The 23,929-nt window shown below is 42.4% G+C and overlaps 3 protein-coding genes across 3 annotated transcripts in view; 1 reads left to right on the top strand and 2 right to left on the bottom strand.

The window, feature by feature from the left end:
• Positions 1 to 12,286, top strand: part of LOC128258414 (uncharacterized) — a 63,216-nt gene extending 50,930 nt beyond the window's left edge. The window contains exons 5-9 of the mRNA XM_052990014.1: positions 7,390 to 7,648; positions 8,468 to 8,712; positions 8,785 to 9,012; positions 9,082 to 9,233; positions 9,703 to 12,286. Of these exons, the coding sequence (XP_052845974.1) occupies positions 7,390 to 7,648; positions 8,468 to 8,712; positions 8,785 to 9,012; positions 9,082 to 9,233; positions 9,703 to 11,649 (2,831 nt within the window). The 3' untranslated portion in view covers positions 11,650 to 12,286. The remainder of the gene's footprint in view (positions 1 to 7,389; positions 7,649 to 8,467; positions 8,713 to 8,784; positions 9,013 to 9,081; positions 9,234 to 9,702) is intronic.
• A 188-nt stretch (positions 12,287 to 12,474) lies between these two features.
• LOC128258413 (IQ motif and SEC7 domain-containing protein 1) overlaps positions 12,475 to 23,929 on the bottom strand; it is a 43,171-nt gene continuing 31,716 nt past the window's right edge. The window contains 7 exon segments of the mRNA XM_052990013.1: positions 12,475 to 13,719; positions 13,841 to 14,678; positions 14,742 to 14,972; positions 14,974 to 15,753; positions 15,755 to 16,047; positions 16,837 to 17,333; positions 18,781 to 19,371. Coding sequence (XP_052845973.1) covers positions 13,247 to 13,719; positions 13,841 to 14,678; positions 14,742 to 14,972; positions 14,974 to 15,753; positions 15,755 to 16,047; positions 16,837 to 17,333; positions 18,781 to 19,371 — 3,703 coding nt within the window. The 3' untranslated portion in view covers positions 12,475 to 13,246.
• On the bottom strand, positions 21,499 to 22,769 carry LOC128258425 (uncharacterized). Its single transcript, XM_052990026.1, has one exon. The coding sequence runs from the start codon at positions 22,363 to 22,365 to the stop codon at positions 22,120 to 22,122; it is 246 nt and encodes an 81-aa protein (XP_052845986.1). The 5' UTR covers positions 22,366 to 22,769; the 3' UTR covers positions 21,499 to 22,119.

Here is a 23,929-nt window from a genome sequence, read left to right on the forward strand (position 1 = left end):
GGAAAGTGTTCTCCGGAAAATCTTACAGCTCCATTGTTTTTCCCTTTAACGCACCAAAAATGGCAGGCAATTTAGCCAAATGCGACACGATTCTTTGGCTGACATTATCCCATCATCTGACTCCCAATTGGAGGTTGCACAACCATTTTGCACAGGCAAACTGAAACTGTTGGCAGGCTCCCAGGTTCAGGTCCACTAACCCCAAACTCATTGACCTTTAACACACACAACAGGAACGGCAAAAAGTGTCGCCAACAATTTTTTTTGTGGGTTTTATATTTTTTTTTGTTTTTTTTTTTTTGTTTTGTTTTGTTTGTCTTGGCCAAATCGTGTTGCTCCTTATTTGCCAGGCTATAAAGCCGGTGGCCCAATGTCCGACTGTCTGGCATTTTGTTGGTGTTGCAACCACGTAAATGTCAATTTGCATTTCGTGAGGCGTTGCATAAACAGCAGCCCACCACCTCCCCTGTGTGTTTTTCCCCAGCCTTGTTTTCAATTTGTTACTGATCTGAAATATTTTTATTAACAGACGGAAACAATTAGCGTCGCCTCAACGAACGCAACAAGCGCCGGCCAAAAAGTTAAAGCCATAGCTCTCTTTTGACTTTTATTTTTTTGTTTTGTTTTTGTTTTCGCGATCTGTGGACAGGCGTATCGTATCTGTTTCCTTCTGCCAGCGATTGTGTGGCCTTTCCCCCCTCCTCCTTGCCCCCCTGCTTTCTGCCACCCACCACCCCCAAGCGAAACGAGAAGAAAAACCAAAATGGAAATTGAAAACGCCCAAAAAACGTTTCAGACACAAAATCGTGATTGCCTTCGTTTGGCCGCCAGACGTTTTTGTTGCTCCCCCCAACTGCAGTGCTCCATATGCTGTCGCACAAGGGGATGGGGGGGGGGGTGTTTTGGGGTGGGGGTAGGTCATCGATGGGGCGGGTCTAGGGGATGGTGAGCCAGGCTACTTATGTAAAAATGCATTCCAGGGAGAGCTGTTCAAATTGGGACAAGGAGTATGTCAGTACTAGCAAATCAAAGGCATGTTTATTTTTTCACTTTTTAACAAACTGAAACAACAGTAAATAATCTTTGTATTAAAAACAATACTTCTAAATAATTGATTTAACCTTAAGTTTAGTTTCTATAGGTCTATCGGATGACCTATTGCAAGGCATCCCAGGGCAGCCATAGGAATGAAGTGGTCTTTTAAAAAGAAACCGCAATGTTGATGCTATTCAATAAACAAAAAGACATTTGAAAATAACCACCCGTCTTTCTTTTAACAACCATTTTAAAACGCCCCTTTTTCGTATGCCACCTTGTACTCCTTAGCCATAACCTTTTGAAACTCCATGTCCAATTGTACAGCGTCTAACCTTTTTAATTACTATTTTATTATCTTAATAACATTATGCTTTTGTAAATTGGCTCGACTTTGAACATTTTTTAATTTTCTTACGTAGAAAAAATTTGTGTAAACATTAATAGCCGGTGTTTATGATGATATTTAAATACTCATTGAACTGAGTTTTTCGAGCTATAGCTATGAGCTTATGAAACTAGAAATGAGTTAACCAAATATTCAATTTAGCCTTAGTGAAATATATTTCTGATCCAATAAAGTTATTGAAGACCTAGTAGGTCTTTTGGTTAGTAAGAGGAGAAGTTAGTAACACTCAATTTCCCCTGACAAACGAACCGACCCTAATTATTATTGATGAAACTAAATTATGCGAAAAACCGATTTAATGTTTTTAAGCAAAAACCAGCTGTGACCAAAGTTAGAAACGCCAGTGACTAATTGCTTGCTGACGAGTTTCCTAATTGTAAAATCTCAATAAAATACTCTCACTGATTTACTGATTTTTAACTGGGACCCCCCTACCCTCCCACGAAAAGTCTTTGAGCTAGGCTGATTGATTAATTGCCAAGTGAAAACGAAAGACACAGCCTGTGTCCCAGATGACAAACTCCAGCCTCCAGCAGGAAAATCTTTTTCTACTGCCTTCATCTGCATCTTTTACCGCTACGAACCGAAGCAAAACGAGACTTGCAAATGATAATAAATATGAAAAAGACGTGAAAACGATTGCCGCGATTTTCCCACCAACGCTTTATAGATGGTGTCTCGGAGGCAACCTGCCGTTCCTGCCCCCTCCCCCTTTTTTTTTTTATTTTTTTTTTTTTTTTAAGCACCCCTCTTTGCCCACCTTTTCCGCCTCCTGGTGCCGCCTCCTTTTTGGCCGCCGCTTCATCCGTCTTAAGTAGAGTGAAAGTGTTGCGTTTTGGTTTCAAACTGTGGCCACAGTTGCAATTGTTGTTGCTGCCTAGGCCTATGTTATTGTTGCTTTATTTTCTTAGTTTTTGGTTTTTAGTTCGTTGCCAGTTGTTGTGTTTATTTTTTTGTTGCTGCTATTTTAGCCGGCGGACACATATCCTTGTGTTCAATCAAACCAAAAGCGCCGTCAACGCGACGGACTCTCATTTTTTGGATCCCGGATTGTGGCTTTGGCTTTCGGAGTCAAGTGTTTTGTAGCTTGAAGGTTGTTTTCCACTGCCTCCCACTGAAGGCAGGCCCACCCCCTCATCTGCATCCCCCCCTTCACCCCACCACCCCTAACCCCATGGGGCTCAAACATGCGGCAAACATTTTTAGCGCTTGTAGTTGCCATGAATTTTTATGCAAATGAAAAATGTTTCTTGCGATTTCCATTTTTTTTTTGGTTTTTTTTTTTGTCTTTAGCTGCTTTGTTTTTTTTTTTCTTCGTTGGCCATTACTGTGATGCAATTGCCGCGAGTAACAATAATCTTGATGTATGATTTTTTTGTTTTTTCTTCGTGGCTGTCTCTTATTATTAGAAAAAGAAAAAACGTTAAAAATAAAGAGGAAATCTTGTGCGCCTATCGTGTTGTTGGCACATTTTCGCTTGGCTCTTTGTTTTTGGGGGGTAAAGGGGAAGGGGATTTTCTGTTTGATCTCATAACCGCCAGCGATGCCACGGCAGCATCATAAACTCTTAACGCTGTCCATTTCGAAATAATCAATAATTTTCGGCTATCGATGGCAATTTATTACTATTTTTTCCCCACCAGCCAGCTTAGTTTTCGATTCGTTTTGTTTCTGGCCAGCGGGCAACGAGCGAATGAGAGGAGCAAATAAATTAACACTTCCTTAAACGATAAACACCGAAATCCCCGAGAGAAATGCATTTGGAAATCAAAATGAAATGCCAATTGATAATGCCAGTGTCGTTTGAGCTTAGAGCTCGAGTTTTTGCGGGGGCGTCACGAGTTTGCCTTTCGATTCGTTTATTAATTTTAATTGCAATGGGGTGGCAACGCCCGCCGGCAAACATCCAGCCCACGGATAAGCCGAACAAATTGCGAACAACACTCCCCCATCGGAGGATATATAAATATAAATACACATGTATATCCCCCGAACCATCCACATCCACATTCACATCCACATCCACTGAAAAACAGCCATCGAAAGTGGGTTGCGCGTGCTCGAGGAGCATTCGAATGTTCAGGGGAGACAAGATTGGCACAGAGCCTTGATCTTGGCCAGGTTTTCGATGTAGGCAGAGAGCAGAGTGTGCTGTGGGTTCATTAATATGCAACATCTTTTATGCTGCCATCTGGAAAACTGCAACTGCTTTCGGGCAAATAAGAGGAAACTCCCGACACCTATGTGGAAGAGATAAGTTCAAAGACTTAATTGCATTTATTAAACCTAATAATAAAGTAAATAGCTAAATTAAATTTGGAGAAAAAAAAAAGTCTGCTAGCACACATATTTCTTTAGTTAAAAATGTAAAGTACAAAATAAATTTAAATGGATATAAAGCAACAGAATCTTTTCTAACTTAATCTACTATCTGTCACCCAAAAAAAAAGGTTGAGGAATTGAGGCTGCGAGCCATATAACTTATTTTACTTTTATTTTTACTTTTTATTTCGTCTAGAGTACATACTTATAAAAAATTCGGCTAGGAAAAAGTTCAAAGAAGTTGAAATGGAACCTCTTATGAGAAGAAACAATTTTAAATTAAATATAACAGTTCCAAAAGTGTTTCATTTATTTAACTAAAACATTGTCAGATAACATCGGATATAAAGGTAATTATGTATAACTAGCTAACTAATCGCTATAATACAAGCAATAATATTTTATGTTTCCAATAAGTTAAGAGCTACTTAATTTAACACTGAAAACTGCAACTATACAAATATTTTATCATACCGTTTTTAATGTTTTCGGTACTTAAGTTCCATGTTCATCATGGGGTATTTCTTTACAAAGGCTTCAGTAAATATTTAATTTACTCGTTTTCTTCCTCCACTTTTAATAGTTAAACTTTCCCATTTAAGTGCTTTTGGCACAGATGAGTCCAATTAACTACTTGTGCATTGACGCTTTATTTAAAATGAAAAATATAAATATCTCAAGAGCTCTTATCTAAAGCTGATAAGTGGGTTTTAAAATAACAATGGTAATTAAAAATTATTATTATTATTTTGAACTACATTTTTCATAGACATTCCCTTTTTTCAATGATAACGAATTATTTTTTCATTAGCATTACTTTTTTGGCAGTCTAACGAAATTATTTTAATTAGCATTATTTTTTTTGGCATTACTTTTTACAATGCTTATGAACGAATGAATGTTTTATAGGCAATAATTTATTAAACGATAATTTAAAAACTAGTGCTAGTGCTTGTGAGCACAACTTAGCTATTTTCCGTTTATTAAATTTGAAGCTTTAGGGCCGTGACCTTCCCATTTAGCCTTCGAACATGTAACTGCACCCAGTGCCAAAAGGCATTTCGAACTCGGCCCCTCTGGACGGCCACAAACTTTTGGATAACTCGAGGCATCTGGTGGCCGCAAGAGTTTCCATACATTATTTGTGTTTGCCCAGCCATCTCTCATATTTGTTTATCTAGCCCCAATTTGGCTACTGCACTGGCAAATTTATGATCAGGGCGTTGCTGCCAAACAGCGTCGAATGCCGATTGCCGAATGCCGAATGGCAAATTGCAAATTGCGGAGTGGCGAAATCAAATGGGAAATGTATAATAAAGAGTCGAGTGTGCCAGATGATAAGCGCTGGCAAATAAATCGCCGAACCCGAGGCTAAGATGCCCGGTTGGTGGAAAAGGGAGTGCATCTAACTGGCGGACAACGAATGTTTGGGGCCTGGCGAGATGGAGATTGAGTGCAGCTCCAAGTGACGCCACACAAATGCGCGGCCCAAAGATTAATCGCTTTGCAAATGGGCGATGTGAAAGTGCGAGAGAGAGAGGGAAAGGCGGATTTCTGGCGACTGTTTTTTCTGTTTTTCGTTTTTTCGGTTTTTTTTTTTTTTTGAAAAAGACTGCAAGCTGCTGCTAACTGCAAACTCAAAATTGCAAGCTGCTAACTCAAAACAACCAAACTGCAAGCTGCGTTGGATATTGCCGCTAATTGTCCTTGACGGCGGAGCATCCCACATGGCATTTTGTCTTTGGCTGATGGCGCAAATTGCTGCCGGGTATAGGTGCACAGAGAAAAATCTATTAGGGCGATTCGAAATGTGGAACTCAAAAAAAAAAGCCGGTGAGGGAAAAAGTAAGGGTACAACGAACCGGTACCCGTCTAAATTTGAACCTTTATAGAAGGGAAGAATCTCTACTATTGTTAAATTTAATAATAATAATTAATAATAATAATTATAATAATAATAATATTTTCTAAACATTTTTATAATTGATTTGTAGTAACACAATTAAAAACTTATCATCAATACTACCAGGTTTTCTAGTAAGAAAATACTTTAAATTATTATAATTACTTGAAATTTGCTACCACAAAAATATCAGATCATAATAAGTTGTTAAAGCAATTTATAGGCTATTATTTCTTCGCTTAAGTGTCGACACTAAATTTTATTTATACAATTTGCTTGAAAAACAACGAAAGTGCATTTTTTTGCTGAATGGCCACAGTATAATAAAAATGAAAATATTACAATTATAATTCCTGTCTTTAAGAGTGAAAAGTTGGCAAAAGCAAGATATATTGTAAGGGCAATTTCTTACCAATCTAGATGACATTTTTTTCCGTGTAATTTTACAGCCGCAGGCTGCAACGGAAAGTGAAAACTTGAAAAATTGATTATGCAACTGCCGCAAGGACGTTTGTGGCCAAGAGGCTTGCCTGTGCCTCTGTGCCCGTGTGCCTGCATCACTTGGCCCGGCCAAAACGGAGGTCGTCACACACTTGGTCTGATTTTGCAGTCATCGCACCTCCATCTCTCCCTCTCTGTCTTATGTCATTGTCTCCGTCTCCCTCTCTGTCTCTGTTTATTATTGCAGTTTTGAGGCATGCCACTAGACACTTGCCTCGGGGGCGTTGCTTGACGTTGTTTTTTGCCACTTTTTTAGAGGTTAAGTTGCAAGTAGGAAGCGTTTGTGGAGGCGCATTTAATTTACGGGCCCGATGCGGCACCACCAGGTAAAAATAAGAAACGACAGCAAGGTGTGCAGCGCTCTTCTCTTTGTTTTGAATTTTTTCTGCCTGATGGGAGCGTGTTTTAATTAAGTATACGCCGCGTGTACGATTCGGCTGCCATATACGGTGATGCCAGCAGATGATGCTGCAATTACAGGGAGAAAAATGGTTTCAGGATTGGTCGTTAGTTAAGAAATTGTTACTTAACAAAAATAGTCATAAAAGGATTTTTCAATATGATCTGCTAAATTTCTTGTAATTGAACATGGATATATTATCTTATAGTTAGCACATATACTAAACCCCTACTTATTAAAAAAAAAGTAAAATAATACAAAAATAGTGGCTGATAAAAAAGTTCATTTTAATTAAAATTGTTAAATAATGTACTTATAAATGTCTTGCTCTAATTTGTTTGTTACCTACATAGGTTAGGTAACTTCTTTAAAAAAATTAAGTTCTTCATAGCTTAAAATATAAACGCTAACTCTAACTGCAAAGCATATACTACAAATATTGATGTACTATTTTTAAAGATTTTAAGTGCATTTTTCTTTGAGCCCAGCGAATCGATATTCATCTCATGCATATTCCAGCAGACTCCGTGTGACCTCCCGGACAACGGAGAGGTCAAACTAAAAGCCAAAACTCATTTCAGGCAGTTTAATTACCCCGTCACTCGAACGTGGCCAAAATGCCAAGCGAGCCAAGGCAAGTCTCCCAGGTGGCCACCCAAAATGCCAGCAAAAAGTCGAGTTCGCTGGAAAAAATGCGAGCAAGTTTAGGTGACCAAATGAGGCAGTTGTCCGTCCAGTGATTAGCCATATAAGCGGGCCAGTTGCACATGTCGACGTGTTTTTGACCAACACCACCTCTCTCCCCTTGACATTTTCCAGGCGACATTGACGACTGCATTGTGACGCCAACGGTTCAGGGCCAGTTCACGCCGCTTCCAGAAGCGCTCTGCGATGTGATCATGGACCTCACCGCCGAGGGTCAGTCGGCCACCATTGAGCATGTGCGCGGCAAGCTGGGCGCCCGCTTCCCCCACATGACCACGCCCGCCACCGAGGTCATCTACGACTCCCTCGCCCAGCTGATGCAGGAGCAGAAGATCTACCAGACTTCCAAGGGATACTTCATCTTCACGCCAGAGTGAGTTCACCCCGCTAATGGTTACGCCCACTTACAAAGTTAATAAATAGGACAAAGCTAAAAATTATTTAGTAGATTTTGTTAATAATAAATACTTTTTATTTTTAAACAAAAATACTTTAGCTTACGTATTTAAATAATAATACATATTATTAGTTACAGATTTAAAAAGTTTCACTGTAAGATTTAAAATTTAATAATAATAGTTTACGTGCTTACAACATCTACCTACAAAGTTAATAAATAGGACAATATTGAAGAAATATTTCTTAGTTTTTGGTTATTATAAACATAAATGATTTACGAAAAATAAAAAATACTTTTAGATTTAGTAAATCAAAATGCACCCAAGATTTAAAAAACAATGCTTTTGTTTACCTGCTTAATTGGTTTTTATACAATTACAAAGCCAAAAAAAAAAAAAATTCAAAATATTTGTATAATTTGTTATTTATATTAATTAATATTTTACAAAAACTAATTCATAAAGATTACGTTTAGTAGTTTTTGTTAATTTTGTATATGCAATAATAATTTACGACAACTAATAAATATTTTTAGATTTAGACAACCAGTTTCATCGTCGGACTAAAATAAAAATATAAAAAAAGCATTAGTTCAGTCAATTTAGTATTTACGATTTTCGTTAATACTGCTTTTTGCTTATTATTTAGCTTATTATTATTTAACTTTAGGTACATAGCATTAACAATCGATTTTTTTACCTTAAATTAAAATATGTTCTCAGATATTAAAGCTCATAAATTTAATGACCCTCTTAAAAACCAAATACCACGACTAATTTTTGATCCCCTCCAGACGCCGACGCAGTCGATCGAGGCCACGTAGCAATCACCACCAGCTGAATGGAAGCCTGGCCTACGGTCATCTGGCGGAGGAGGAGCAGCAGCACGGGGACGATGTGGTTCCCCAGGAGGCTCGCACTATGCTCATGTCCAATTCCGAGGCTTTGCACTCACTCTACGGCGAAATCTCAACGGAGCGGGACGGCGACCTCACCCACCAGTGCATCCAAACGAATCTGGCGGATGTGATCTGCGGCGGTGAGTACACACAAACACTTATATCTCCGCTAATCAATGTCATCACCCAATCGATCAATAAATAACTTACAGGCAATCCCAATGACAAGATCATCTATCCAAGGGCGGCGAAGCGACGCAGTGCCTCGTTTCCCACGCCGCGCAGCTTGGAACGCCGGCACAGTTTGCGGCTCTTTGGCTCGTCGAAGCGCCTGCAACGCTGCGCCTCCACGCGAAGTCTGTCCAAGACCTACGCCCAAACGCTCAACACCACGGACAGCAGCAGCTCGGAATACCAAAGCACAGATTCGTCATCACCCAGTGAGTTTGTTAATCATATTTATCAAATAATTACAATTCTAATCATGGCCTTACTCTACGTTCGCTTAGAAAAAGGATCTTTGCTCTCACGCCTGTTCCGACGCAGCGGTCGAGCTAAGCAGCGACAGATTGAGACCTATTCGGCCCAGTTTCCCCCAGCCGAGTGGTTCAACACCAGAGCCGTGCACCTGCACAGCGTGGGCACCCAGACGGCCGAGCACGTAAGCACCTAAACTAAAACAGCATTTTTGTATTAAAAAATAATAGAAAATATTTATAATAAATCAAAGATCCTTAAGACTAAGATGACAAAACTAAAAGTATTTAGTATTCCAAATATTTTGAACCTAGTTTTCTAAAACTATTGACAATTTGTATCAAACTCTATATTTCGTTAAAGGGTTAATAACAACTTTATACCTACTACATAAGCCATTTTATTAAAATTTTTCAATCCAGTTTTTTTATGGCTTATAATAATAAAGTCTCGCAATTAGCAACAGAAGGGTAAAAAGCTGCAACGTTAATGTTTTATAATGGCCTCTAATAAATTTTGAAGCTAGCAATCTGATGTTATTATTCTTATTTCAAACCTTGTTTTTTTAAAGCTTAAGGGCGATCAAGTATCTTTAAATTAAATGATATTAAAATGCATACTCACAAAAACCCTTCTTTAAACTCTCTCTGCAGGACATGCCAGTGGCCCACACGCTGTCCAACTCGACGTTCTACGACGGCTCAGAGCTGAGTCAGCGCTCCTCAACATTGCCCCGCCGCCATCGGCGCCACATGTCCAGCGAGTCGACGTTTCTGATTTCCTCCAGGGACTGCTCGCCCATCCGCCGCCGATCGCCGGTGTACTGCAGCAGTTCGCTACCTCGCTCCACGCAGTCGATACCGGCCACGACGGCCAAGACGAATCACTCGTCCCGCTTGAGTCATGGCCACGGCGGATCGGTTACGCCCACGCCGCCGAAGACGGCCCAGAAGTCGGTGATCGGGAAGCACATCTTCGAGAGCTCGCCATCGCGGTCCGCCACGCTGAAAGCGACGGCGGCCAAGCGCCACACGGACGGACTGATCATCAACAGCTGCCTGGACAACAAGGCCACGTATCGGAGCCTGCAGAGCAGTGGTCCCTCCAGCCTGGAGTCATGCAAGACCTCGATGCTCGCCAGTGGTCCATCGAGCATCGACAGCGGCAAGGTGTCGTTCAGCCAGAAGTCCAGTGGCCACTCTAGTCTGGACTCGCAGTGCTCCACCAATACGGCGGTGATAGCACCCACGTCGAGCAGTAACGGCGGGAGTTCTCGTTCGATCCTGTTGCTAAACGGTTCGCCACGGGGGACACCACGTCATCAGGCCATGCGGGCACGAGTGGCCGAGGCACAGGCGCAAAGACAAAGGGCCAGCACGCCCAGTCGCATCCTGGAGGAGATGATCTATCCGGCGGGCAGCGGCAATGGTGTGCCCACCTCCAGTAGCAACAATTCCATCACCCTGCAGGTGACCACCTCGAATGGGAACCAAAGCATACCCAGCACCAAGATCTTTGTGCAGAACTCACCGGTCAGGAGTGTGATAACCTTGGAAAATGGCAAAATGCTGGAGAACTCCAATGTGTTCATCATCAACAACGAGACGATGACCAACGAGAAGGGCGAGATCATCAAGAAGACCCTGTCCAAGCAGACTTCAGCTGCTCCGGTGGCCACCTCGACGCCAGTCAAACCGGAAACTGTTTCCGAGCAGCCCCTGAGCGAAACGGAGGCCAATTCCGAGACCTGCGACTCCATCTCCTTCATCAGCGAGAGTTCCCCGGAGAATACGTGTGCCGTGGAGCCGGATACTTCGATTTACGATGGTGGAAAGTACGCCAAGAACACCAATAACGATGCCACCATGAACAACAGCCGGAAACTGTGCCTCCAGTTGGCCAATGGCATTGCGTACAAGAACAATGTGCTGAAGAATGAATCGCAGCCAAATTCGCCCAGTGCCGATGCACCTTTGAAGCTGGCAGCGCTGGCCAAGCAGGATTTTGAGATTGCCGGCTCGGTGGGCAACCTGCATTTTTACGAGAAGAACTCCAAGGATGTGGGTGCCTCACAGAGCAACAACATGATGATGATGAACAGTAGCACGGACCTCAAGAATCTGTGCTACGAGTCCGTGTGTCAGCTGCAAAAGTGCTCCATGAATGGCGATGAACTGGCACTGGCTCATCTGCTCCACAAGTCCAGCAATCCGCTGGGCAGTGAGCCCAATTTGGCACTAAAAGATCTGGCTAATGACAAGTCCATCGATAAGGAGGCCATTGATCGGCGTCTTAGCTTGACCAAGGAATCGCTGGAGCAAGGAATGGGCAACGTGCTGACCAACGGCGGCGAGGAGCTGTACAATTTTCCCAGTCTGACCGACTTGTCCTTCAACTTTACATCGCTGGCGGCGAGAAAGATCCTACAGGGTGTGAGCCTCAACAGCATCGATACCCTGGTGGAACTCAATATGGCAGCAGCGGCGGCGGCGGCGGCGGCAGCGGCGGCCAACAATGCACAGGAGCAGAAGCAGCAGAATAACCAGCCAGCGGCGGCAGGACAAACTGCCTCCGTTTGCACCGACTTTGGCATGGTCTAAACGGGCATTCGCATTCGCATCGGCATCCGGCTCCGACTTGACAGAGATCAGCACTATGGATATTCCGGAGACGGCTGCCTCTTAGTTTAATCAAACGACAAAATCTTAGGATCTAGATAGGAGTTATCTATACTCTCCGCATTTGGCAAGCAATCTTGTGTAATTTATTACGATTTGATTTCCCCATTCGATAGCTGCAATTTGTATGTATGTATTTGTGTTAGGGTTTTATCGGAAGCAAACTTTTATTTACAGTGCCAAAATACGTTTAGATTAATTTTAATTCGTATTATTTCATATGCCAGTTCGTATTTTGCTTATCAACCAACAGACACACCGCCAAGCGGCTTCTGGTTAAGCAATCCGATTTATGTAAAAATCCACAAAAAATACTATGTGTTATCCTTACGTTTGTGTTTGTGTACATTATTCAAAGTAATTGTTTATACTAACAACCAGCCCCAAATGCAATCCTATCTATACACGAGCCGTAACAGAACAGAGATGAACTACGAACATAGAATTTAGCACTTAAACAAAAATACAATAATTTTGTACAAGGCCTTAATTAGTAAAGTCAGCAATAATACAAAATAAGTTGAATCACTAATAAAAACGATATAAACGAACACCAAAATATTTTATTTATTGTATTTTAGTGAAAGATTTATTGGGAAACTTCAAATTACGGGCCACAACCGAATTCTCTTTTGAAATTCTTGATGCTAAGCTACCGATCGATTGAAAAGAGTTGATAAAAACTCAACTCTCCTTTTTAGTCCCTGAAAAAAAGTAAGTTTCCAGCAAATAAAAAATGCGATCAACTGATCATTGGTATTATTTCTTTTCATTTATTGAAATTTTTAAGTCTTTTGCTTTTTCATATACATATTGTTTTTGTTTTTATATCGTGTTTCGTGTTTGTTATAATCGTATATAATATTTTAGGTTTTGGATAGTTTTGGCTCTATAAATATGAATAATTATAGCTAAATGCTTTTAAATTAATATTCAGGGTATATACACACACGCGGTATATACGAACTCCATTCTTTAGTTACACAAACATAATGCTGGGTAAAGAAAATATATAATATACATAGCGCGCACTTAACGGGTGAAGGTGTTAGTAGTATATGCTAATAAAACTACATTCATAAATCGCATTTGTAATTCATCGAGGATTAGATCAAAAAGGGGATGGGCCAGAAAGTTGCCCAGGGATAAATTGGTGTTTTTAAAGTGTCTGGAGAAAGATTACAATTAATACATATGCATATCTATAGAATAGTTATCGTAGATCGTGGGTGTATTATTTTATGCTGATGTATATACAATTAGTTTTAGAAACTTATTTTAGTGTGTAGATAGTGGCGAACAGACAATTGTTTAATTTATTTACATTAATATTAGCAGAGAACGAAGGAACATTTAAGAATTCACTATATACTCGTTAGCTGTGTGTGTGTGTTAGGTGTTAAAGAAAATGGCGTTCGGTTTCGTTTCGATTCGGATTATACAAGATACTTCATTCTATATGCTATATAGATTTAATAATTATCGCTTTGCTCAATAACTAAAATGTACAATAGATGACTTAGACCTCCGTCGACCGTCCGTTCTCATCCGTGCGCGAAGCCTTTCTTTCGCGCCCCGGTATTCGGCCAGTTAGTGGCTGCGCCTGCGCCTGTGCTTGGGCTTGTGCCTGTGCTTGAGCCTGTGCTTGTGCTTGTGCTTGTGCCTGTGCCTGCGCCTGAGCCTGCATTTGTGCCTGCTGCTGGAGCATTTGCTGCTGTTGCAGCATGTAAGCGGCCTGCGTTTGCTGCACAAAGTTGGCGTGGGTATAGGCCTGCATTCCCGGCGCGGCATACACATTACTAGGCGTGGCGATCGCCGCCGTTGGTGGCATATTAAATCGCATCTTGGCCGCCGCCGCTGCATTAGCTGCGGCCGCAATCGCAGCGGCATTCTCCCTCGAGGCGCTGGAGGTGGTGGTGGACTGGAACGAGATGCTCATGCCGCTGTCCAGAGAGCCAACGCTGCCCCGTCGCTGAGGTTTCTCATTGCCAACTGGAAGATGATACAAAACGGAGTCAGTAAAGACTATAGTTCGTTTAATCTTAACTAATAACAAATAATACTTTTTTTTTTCTAACAAATAATAAGCTATCTTAATATGAGATAAACTCACATTGCTCGTGCATGTCGAGGAGACTGTTGCTAAGCGCACTGCGCTTCAATTGCTGCGATGAGTCAGCGGAGTTGGCTGCCTGTTCGCCGGCCGCCTGCGATCCAGGCTGATAGGGACACGGACAGACCTCCACATCGGCCACGCCACTGTCACGATTCTCAGCATTGCCAGGCGCACGATTGCGCGCCGACTTCTGGCGCTCCAGTTCGGCCTCAATGCGCAGTGACTCCATCTCGTCCATTTCGCTGATGGACTCTTTGAGATCCTCGGCAAACTTGCAGCGATCGTGTTCGTTGCGGGCATTGAAGGTGATCAGGATCTTGCCGTCCACCTTCTGGGAGAGCTGGATGCAGAACGGATAGTTGGGCATGTCCAGCAGGGTGACAACGGTGCCGCACAGCGGGAAACTGTTGCGGAACGTGTACGTCACGGAGGTCTTCTTTTTGCTAAAGATTTTGGTAATGACCAGCAGATCGTTGAACAGGAACACCTCGCGCTGATGCACTCCGGGTCGTTCCTTTTTGTTCACATCGGGTATCTCGTACAGCCGGCAATAGCAGACGAGTCGGCGATGGGGCAACGCCAGATTTGGTTTCTTGCCCACAATGGTGGCCTGGACCTTCATCACCTGGGTGACATGGTCACTGCCGGGCTTGAATTCGTCAGACTTGACGCGGTCGTAAATGCCCATTAGCATGTCCTTGTCGATGTCATGGCAATCGTCAATGCCGCGCAGATTCTTGATAAAGTCCTCCACGCGCATGCGACGCTCTGGCTTCAGATTTGGCGTGTGCAGATCGGTATTCAGCATGATGATGGCAAAGGCCAGGACAAAGATCTGCAAAATACGATTAAAATTATAAGAGGGAAGCTGAATTTAAATCAAATAATAAACTCCTACCGTATCGGATGATCTCAGTCGCCCCACGATGTCCGCATTGCACTCGCAGTAGCGCTGCGAGAATATCTCCATCAGCCGCTCGATCTTTTGCGCCTCTCCGGGCATCCGGAAATAGGCCTGGAACTTGCGCAAAGCCACATCCACCTGGCGACCGGACAGGTCCAGCTCCATGGCGAAGCAACTGAGCACGGCCATGTTGAACTGGTTCTGCAGATTGCCCAGATACTCGCCGAATCATCTGGCGGGACAAGCCCTTGCGGGTGATCAGGAAACGGGCCACACCCTGCGGTGTGTTCTCGAGGAATCCCCGCCTGATCAGATAGGTGATGCCCTTCTCCGGCTTCTTGTTGAACAGATTGAGTCCAACGCGATACTGTCGCTTGCGTATCGTCTCCGACATCTTGTAATTCTGGGCCACTCCGGCTGCGGCAGCGGCCGCCTGCAGTTGCTGCTGTTCGTGCTGCTGCTGCTCATGCTGCTCATACTGAGCGGCACTCGTGTGCGAGGAGATGGCATGATCATCGGCCGGTGGCAATCCTCCGGCCGCCGTGGCCGCTGCAACGGCTGCCTGCATCTGTGCAGCATACACACCGGCTCCTCCGGCCACGCCAACTCCACCGCCGGATACCGCTCCCGCTGAGTCCGCCGAGTGCGTGGAGAACTGCTGCGAGCTGTTCAGCGCTGTCCCGCGCTTCCAAGTGTGCGGTGAGTTGCTGCGATCCGAGCCCAAGTCGCTGTTGAGGTTGCGTTCCGCTGAGGTTACACTCGAATCCGAACCAGAACTTTGGACGGAGGTCAAGCTGCCGTTTTCAGCGGTTTTGCACAGGCCATTGGTCCTGAGGAGCGACGGAGGCGGCGGCGTTTGGCGTTGCAGCAGGAGCAACTGCGTCTGCTGTTGGGCCGTTATGGAGCTGGTGCGTTTGGGCACCTCCGGTGGCACCTTTTTGTTGCTGCCCCCGCTGCCGCTGCCCCCGCTGCCGCTTCCGGTGCTGCCGCTGCAACTGGGCGTAGGGCGTGGTGCTGCCGCCCTTGGGTCGCATGTATATCTGGGCGGCCGAATAGTAGGGCGTGTGCGGTGAGTGACCGCTGGTGTTCACCCACGAGGCATTTAGCGAGGTGTCCGCCGAACTGGCATAGCTCAAGTCATGCGGCGATCCATGGTAGCTGGTGTAGTAGGCAGCTGCCGTGGGCAGTGCCTGGGCATTGTAGTAATGCGGTTCGGCCGCGTGCAACAGGTTCACATGCGGATGGGAGGCCAGAGCGGAAGTGCTGACTGTCGAACTGGATATGGAGGCGGGCGAAGCTCCTGTAAGTATGCAAAATCAATTAGTTCAAGCTTTGGAAATTATTTGCAATTAGTTGCCACCTGGGATAATAATACTGCCGTAAGACAGCTAAAGCCTAGCCTCATTTATTGTAAAACACATTACGTATATTTATTTTAATTTGTTTATTCTGATCTAATGGCATTAATTTGTGATTGCTCAGATAAGAGCAAACATTTCTTGATAAGAGATCAAAGACCTTTCTTAAAAGCTTAACAAACTGAGTACTGTGTGATAAAACAAAATTAAGACGCAAAAATTGTTTATGTCTAGTACTTTTTGGTTATTAAAAAAAATAAGAAAGAGTGCAGATTAACATTTCGTTGATAAAGGTACATTATTAAATGTAATTTAAAAAACTGGAGGTACTTGAAAATACGCAACATTATCTTGTTTACATTTTAATTTAAATTTCAGAAGGTCATAAAAAAAACTCATATTTGCTTTAAAAAGTCACCAAAAAGGTTACTCTAAACAGATTAAGTTAATTCAGTGGAAATTGCAAAAAAAAAATGTAAAAACATGAAATTAAAGAAAACCCTTGAAAATGATTACTTTATGGTATCTAATAAACTTCTTATGATAAACAATTTAAACTCTTTTATATGTTTACTTTTATTTAAATTAAATATGTTTGTTTCTAAGGCTGATAATTGATAACACGATGGAATTTAAATCTTTATCTTGCAAAGCACCTTGAGCTGATGCAACTTTAGTCACTCTATTTGATATCCCGGTGGCAGGTGTGTTGGCGTCTTATCTGTGCTCACCTGACTGACTGCGCGGTATGGGACTGCAGTCCAGCTGACGTCGCTCCCGCATGGAAAGCGATCGCGTTGGAGGTGTCCGGGATAGGCCCGGCGAAGCAGCTCCCGCCGGACCCGCCATGATGGTGACACGTGGCTGCTGCTGCTGCTGTTGCTGTTGCTGCTGTTGTTGCTGCTGCTGCTGCTGGTGGTGTTGTACCGCCGCCAGTTGTTGTTGCTGTTGCTGCTCGGCGAGCTGAGATTCCGTGGCACTGCCGTAGGCCGACGATGAGGAGGCACCCTCCTCGGCCAATCCAAGGCTACTGGCCGTCACCACCATGCGTCGACTGAGCCGCTTCTCAGCCTTGGCCATTGCCGTGATCGAGGCGAACTTCTTCACCATCATGTAGTGGCGAAAGGCGCGCTGAATTGTGACCGCCGCGTTGCGGGCTCGCACTCCGCCGTACTTGCGCTCCAGCAGCTCGATCTGTTTCTCCAACAGATCTTGTGAGAGTTCGTAGCTAATGGGAAGATATATATATATATATATATATAACCGATGAGTATATTGGGTATCTTGGGTATCCGGTGTGTGCCGAAAAGTGCGCCCTGCTTGTTGGTTGGCTGGAAATTTGCAAATAACTGGCAAAAGTCTACGCCGGAGACCGAATGTTTTGCCCCGCCCGATAAGATAGCGCATGAGTATCTTTGAAAACACAACTTTCTGGCGTCGTCACTGTCGCCCCTCTGGGCTGTCGACCTGATTACTTATTGTTGTGTGTGCCTCGCGCCACAAGCAATTGGTAATTTCGATCGATACTCCATCTGCAGACAGTTCGAATTAGTCAACATGGTCCCCATAAAGTAGCTATTAAAATGGAAAAAGAAAACTACTTTGGGGCATTCCCCGATTCGCAAACTCATGGTTCGCCTGCATGAAATTAGGAAAGACAGCTGCATTAAGGTCCACACTCATCTGATGATATACTGCAGTGGAGCAAATATTTGGCTGGACGCCACTATCTTGAGACGGCGCCTAATCTAAGATACCACCTGTATATCCCTGATGATGATTATTCAAATGCTCAACGAGCGGACAAAGTCCAAACTCATTTAGCTGAATGAATGGTCAATCCCCAAGGCACACTTTTACTTTTACTGATAACTAATTAGATAGGCGATGAGCTTCTGTTGCTACCCTTCAGCTTGATGGATTGTTTGCACAAGAATTGGCGAAATGCCCCAAGTAGGCAATTAATGTTCACCAAAATCTGTCTGAGTTCTATGTTCAATGTTAAGCAAATTTAAATACAGAAGCTAAAACTAAGCATTGTCGTACGTTTTTTGCTTATATATACAGTACATTCTCCAGATAATGAATTCATAATCATGCGAATTTTTCTAAAGCTGATAACCGCATGACTGTGAATAATTTATTGCTGATTTTTTTAAGAGTATCTCTAAGAACTGATAAACACACATCTCTGATAAAATTAATTGAATTGAAATGGCTTATCAACTTTAAAGACAGTTCCAGAAATGATTACTTAATATAAACAATCCTAGTCTAAAGATAAACTTTGTACTGCGATTGTTTTATCATTTTATATTTATAGCACTAATTTTTGAACCTACGTACTTTAGTTACGTAATGTTTTTTAAATAAAATTCTAGCTCCAAATAAACTATTTATAGAGGCTACCTAAATACTAAAAACATGTATTTAATAACTTTGAAAACCATCTGTTCTTCGTTGAACTTAATCCTGGCGATGCCTCTCATAATCTTACACATTTTGATAAAACTTCTTCTATTTTCCCCTTCAAATTTTACATTTTGATAACGAATGTTTCCCGGAAATCTTCCAAGTTCCCCCTGTAGAATACACATTTAGTGCTGCTCCTATTAGCCAGATAGCTCCCCTCAATTCCCAATCTAGTGTCAACATCCCCTGGAGGCACTACTTACGCTGACTGAGCTCGCCCTCGCTTGAGGACATCACCGCCATTCCGGATGGAGTTCTTCTTGTGCATATTCTGTTGCTGCTGCTGCTGCTGCTGTTGCTGGTGCTGCATGATCACACTGGTGGCTCCGGATCCCAGGCCAGTGCCCACACCGCTGCCGGCGATGACCACCGCCCCGCCGTGGCCATGATGGTGGACATGATGCCCGTGGCCGTGGAGCATGTGATGGTGGTGGTATTGGCCACCCGTCGCCGTGACCTGCATGTAGTGACCTGCGCTGGTCTGGTGCATGTGTTGCTGTTGCTGCTGCTGCAGGTGCTGCTGTTGCTGTTGCTGCTGCTGTTGTTGTTGCTGCTGCTGATGGCACGTGGGATACTGCTGGATTTGGTAGACCATCTGGGGATGCTGTTGCGCAGGATAGTTGATGGCGGCCGAGTTGCTGTGGGCGCCGGGTGCGTAGTGATTCTGCAGGTAGACATAGCCGCCAACACTGCCGCTGTCTGTGCAGGAGGAGGCATTGGCAGATCCCGGCTGTGGCGCTCCAGCCAGTTCATACTGGGTGGAGCCGCTCCGCTCGAGGCTCTTTTGGGGAAAGCTGCAAGTGAAAGAGGCAAAGAATTTGCTGGTTAATCAAGTGGTTCTATCAGTATTGCTTAAGAGACTACTAAACAGGTGAAGCACTCGCTTCCTACCCTCGAAACAATATATAACTACATATAAATAATATAGCTACCACAAGATTTCTTTATCAAAACCGCTTATCAAACAAGTGTGGCTCTTGACTTAACATTGATTGGTCTTTAATTTAGACCAAATGACGCAATGAAAATGAATATAGTAAGAGCTATTAATTTTATTTAAAGTACTTTAAGTCATACTGAACAAGAAGATTTTTAACATTTAATGCATGTATGTAGTGCTCAAAAAATAAAAAAATTATATCTGCATTAGATATCGAAATTGGAATCCGCAATGGATAATAATGTTTTTAATATAAACGCATTACAATAATTTAAAATAGATAGTCCAGGCAGCTTAAATTCCATATAAATAATGGCTTCTCTTTGGAATTTCCAAATTCGATAACAAAACCAAGCCTTTTTGTTTTGGTATCTAAAGTATAAGATAGGAGAACTTTCGTTTTCTGGGTCAGGCAATGGGTTCCTACCTTTCGCCAATTATAAAACCCGATATGCAAATGATCATGGTGCACAAAACCAAATATCACAAAACGCTGAAGATTTATGCACTAAGGCGGTGGTGGTGTGGTGGTCTTTTTAGAGACACATTTGGGCACAGTTATAGATTGAGAGAATCACAAGATCGTCGCTGGATTGTTGTTAATTAATACGCGACTCGCGATCGCTTGACAATGATATTCAAATTGAATGTCGGTCGGTTGGGGAGAGGCGTCAGAGGAAGCACTAAAAACCGGCGGAAGGGAACTTTGTATATAGGTGGTATATATGTGGGGCCAGGGTAACGTCCGTTCCCGGTGATGTTCGCGTTTGAACTAAACCGAGCGCTCGACGATCGCTTAACAAAATGAAGCGGGTACTTCAGGAAGAACCAAACTGCGCAAGCGCGTCGGAGGCCCTTCTCTCTCTCTCTGTCTCTCTCTTGCTCTTTCACACTACTCTCTACCCATCTCACTTCCTCTGAAAACGTGTTTCGCATGGCTCATTAAATTAGTGTGCGTGTGAGTGATCATCCTACACCTACTCACACACACTCACAAACTCAGAAAGAATCCCACACGAAATGCATCTGTTTTGTTATGCCCTCGTCGGGTTACCCAAAAAAAGAACAATTGTATAGTATAGTACTACCCCAAAACACAAAGAAAGCAGAAAAAATATATAGAAATTCTAAGCGTAAAAGGATCCATTATTGAAAGGAGATAGAAGGACAGGTAGAGAGAATGAGAGGGAAAAGGAACACTACCATATGTTGCTAGGAAAGTGAAGGAAATGATTAGCCCACGATGACAAACTTATTGATGGGCACAGGGACCCTCGATGCTATTGGATTGAAGCAACAATTGGGGAGATAATAAAGGAGATTTTTGGCAGTGATATATTAATGCTGAAGGATTTTGTAAGGATGCTTTGCAGAAAAATCAAAAGGTGAAATCCCTAAGGATCTGTCTAGAAATAAAAGATAGAAGGCTAAGATTCAAATATTTTGTAGGAATTTTGTATATTGGGGATTTTGATTTACTGAAGAATCATAAGACTTGATTTTATAAAACTTTACAAGTTTTTTAGTAAGTATTTATATATTATTTGCATTTATCAGTAATTACAATTTATATTGATTTATTTCTCACTATTTGTACATGATTTTGCGCAGATTTGTTACGGCATAGAACGTAACTCTCCCGTTAATCTATCCACCTTAACACTTAATTGATTTACCCATAGCAAAAAGCCTAGATAGATTACCCTGAAATCATAATTCGATTTGCTAGAAAACCCCAGATAATTCATTATCTACGTATGCAATACGAATGACTACCAGAAATCTTCTCGCAGCGGGACCAAGCCAAAAGATCGACATTAAAAACTCGAGGGCAGCTGCATATTTGCACCTAGCAGGAGTCGGACAAAAACAGGATCAGCAGGATTGCCGAAGGATAACGAAAACAGAAAATTGAAAGGGGCATCCTTGCTGTCTACCTCCATTCCACTCTTTTCGCCAGTTTTCCAGCTGCACCTGGCTCGGCATTGTATGGGTTTTTATTTTATTTTCAGTTTGTGAAAGGACAACAACGACGGCAGGTAGTTTTGCCTGGTGAACTGGCTTGTTATTGTAGCCACTTCTCCGCACATCCCTCTGATTTTTTTAAGAGTCCTGCTTGCGAGAAGGAAAAACATCTGCCACACGTCGCCCTAATTGTTTGCCGTTGCACGTTGCAAGTTGCACATGTTGGAGCTGAGTCCGTCCGTCTGTTTGACCACCAACCCAGCAGGCAAGTATCTGTTTATCTGTGTATCTGAGTATCTGGTATCTTGTATCTCAGCTGACACTTAGGCGTCGACGCTCGCGAGCCAAAACTGCAGCGGACTTCCTCCTGTTTTCGTATGCAACAAGTGTCCAAGTCGGTTGACGTGACACAACCGCCGATGGCCTACTCGGCGTAATTATTATTGATTTTACATTAGATTTCTCGGGTTCTTTATGTGCATTTTGAAAGGGGGCTTAACGCTTATGGAGTGTGCCACAAGCGGGCCAGACATTTGGAGTTGGGGTTGGGGACTGGGAAAGAAACTACAAACAAACCGCTGTGCCTCGCATTCAATTTATTTCCATGAATACCAACAACATCAATATTAAAAGCTTATTAGGCATTTGAATCCAAAATTCGACGCCGGGCTACTCCTCCCCTCCGCTGATCATCACGCGATCGATTGGCCTCCAATTGATAACGATTCCTCTCGTTTGGCGAATCCTTGCTTTGCAATAATATAGCCAAAGGAACGCCCAGGACCATTAGGACAACGCAAGCGTAGATAATCAGAAAGTATGTCACATCAAACTGCTTGAATTCTTCAATCTTTTTTAGGTTGTGTAGTATTGGTGATTCCATTTTGGCTTTGCAAGTTTTTTCGCTCAATGTTAATAGGTAGTGGAAATAATTTTGTAGAAATTTTGACAAATGAAGCCGACAGATTTTTGGAAGAATTAATGCCTGTATTTAGTTCAAACTGGTTCTTATTTTTTTAACATTTTTAATTCACTTTATTAATTGTAAACTTTGTTTTTTTAACAAGTTTACTTTACTAACACACTTTAAGTGAACTATATTGTTTAATTTGTTGTTTTTAAACTACTGTATATTATGTTTTACATGTGGATCTTATGTATTTAACATTTACTTCTTCACCTGATCTTTTAAACCTGAAGGTATGCAACAATTTCTGCCTTGTAAATAATAATTTGATCTTGATCCAAACGGAATCCACATAATTAGTCAAGTTTCAAACCAAACTTAAATTTGTAGTTTTTTTTTCCAAATAGTTGAATTGTTGTTTTTTGTTTAATGGAAATGTATAAATATATTTGAGCATTTCTTAATATGTAAAGACTTAGCAACTCACTCTTTGTAATTTCAATATTTACTTGTTAAGTTCCTATTAAATGGTAGTGGGAGTTAATTGATTTTAAAGAATTCAACAAAATTCCAAGACTTAAGCATCCAGCAATAAATATTTACAGTACACTCTGATACCGTGCGTATTAATAAATAAGTGAGTGGGTTTATCTCGGTCGATACTTTCTGGCTGGCCAAGAATAGTCAGCTGATAAAACGGCTGCCCAAGAACAATGTCGGGGACCCACCATAAAGATAACTGATAATAACGAATGAGTGCGATAAGCAAAGGCACTCAAAATAATTATTATTTTTATTTAAAATATCTATGATTTTATAAGTTGATGATGAACAAAATAAACGTAATCATTTTTAGTTTACTTACAATTTTATAATAATTTATGTTATTTATGCGATAAGCAACATTTTCAAGTTAATTGAACTGTTTTTAAACTATTTTTTAATAAGGAAATTGTTTATTATTAATTTTGATAAATATTAATATAATAAAAGGAATATCCTGATACCGTGATAAAAAAAATGTTAAAAAATACGCCTTACAAGTCGAATCAAATCGTAATAGCAATAAACCTATTTACATATCTTTTCACATCGTGGCATATATGTACATTTTACATTTTAAACTTTCGATTTATGTCAAGGTCTAGATATATTTGAATATTATTATATAATTTGCAAAAAGTTTTGATGTATATATTTGTATACACTTTTTTTTTGAGTGCCTTGCACAGCTGGATCAGGGGTCTGTGCTCTGGATCGCGGTGTGGCGCTTGCTTACCTGACAGCCGTCACATGGTGCGAGGTGTGCGTCTGAGTCTCCTTGTGCCGGGTGGACAGACTGACCACAGTGACGTGCCTCGTGGCTGTGCGCACCACCCGCCGCACCCGGCTCCGCCCATCGCCCACCACCACCACAATGGGCGGTGGCCTCTTTTCGCTATCGCTGCAATACTGCAGGAAGGACTCATTGCCGCCCAGATCCGAGTGGCTGGAGTGGATGTGGTGGCCTTGCGAGCGGGACGAGGAGGAGGAGGACAGG

The sequence above is a fragment of the Drosophila gunungcola genome, assembly GCF_025200985.1.
Source record: "Drosophila gunungcola strain Sukarami chromosome 3L unlocalized genomic scaffold, Dgunungcola_SK_2 000003F, whole genome shotgun sequence".
NCBI lineage: Eukaryota > Metazoa > Arthropoda > Insecta > Diptera > Drosophilidae > Drosophila > Drosophila gunungcola.

Excerpts from the sequence above, each read along its gene's own strand:
- LOC128258425 (XM_052990026.1), bottom strand. The coding sequence starts at position 22,365 with ATGGAATCACCAATACTACACAACCTAAAAAAGATTGAAGAATTCAAG.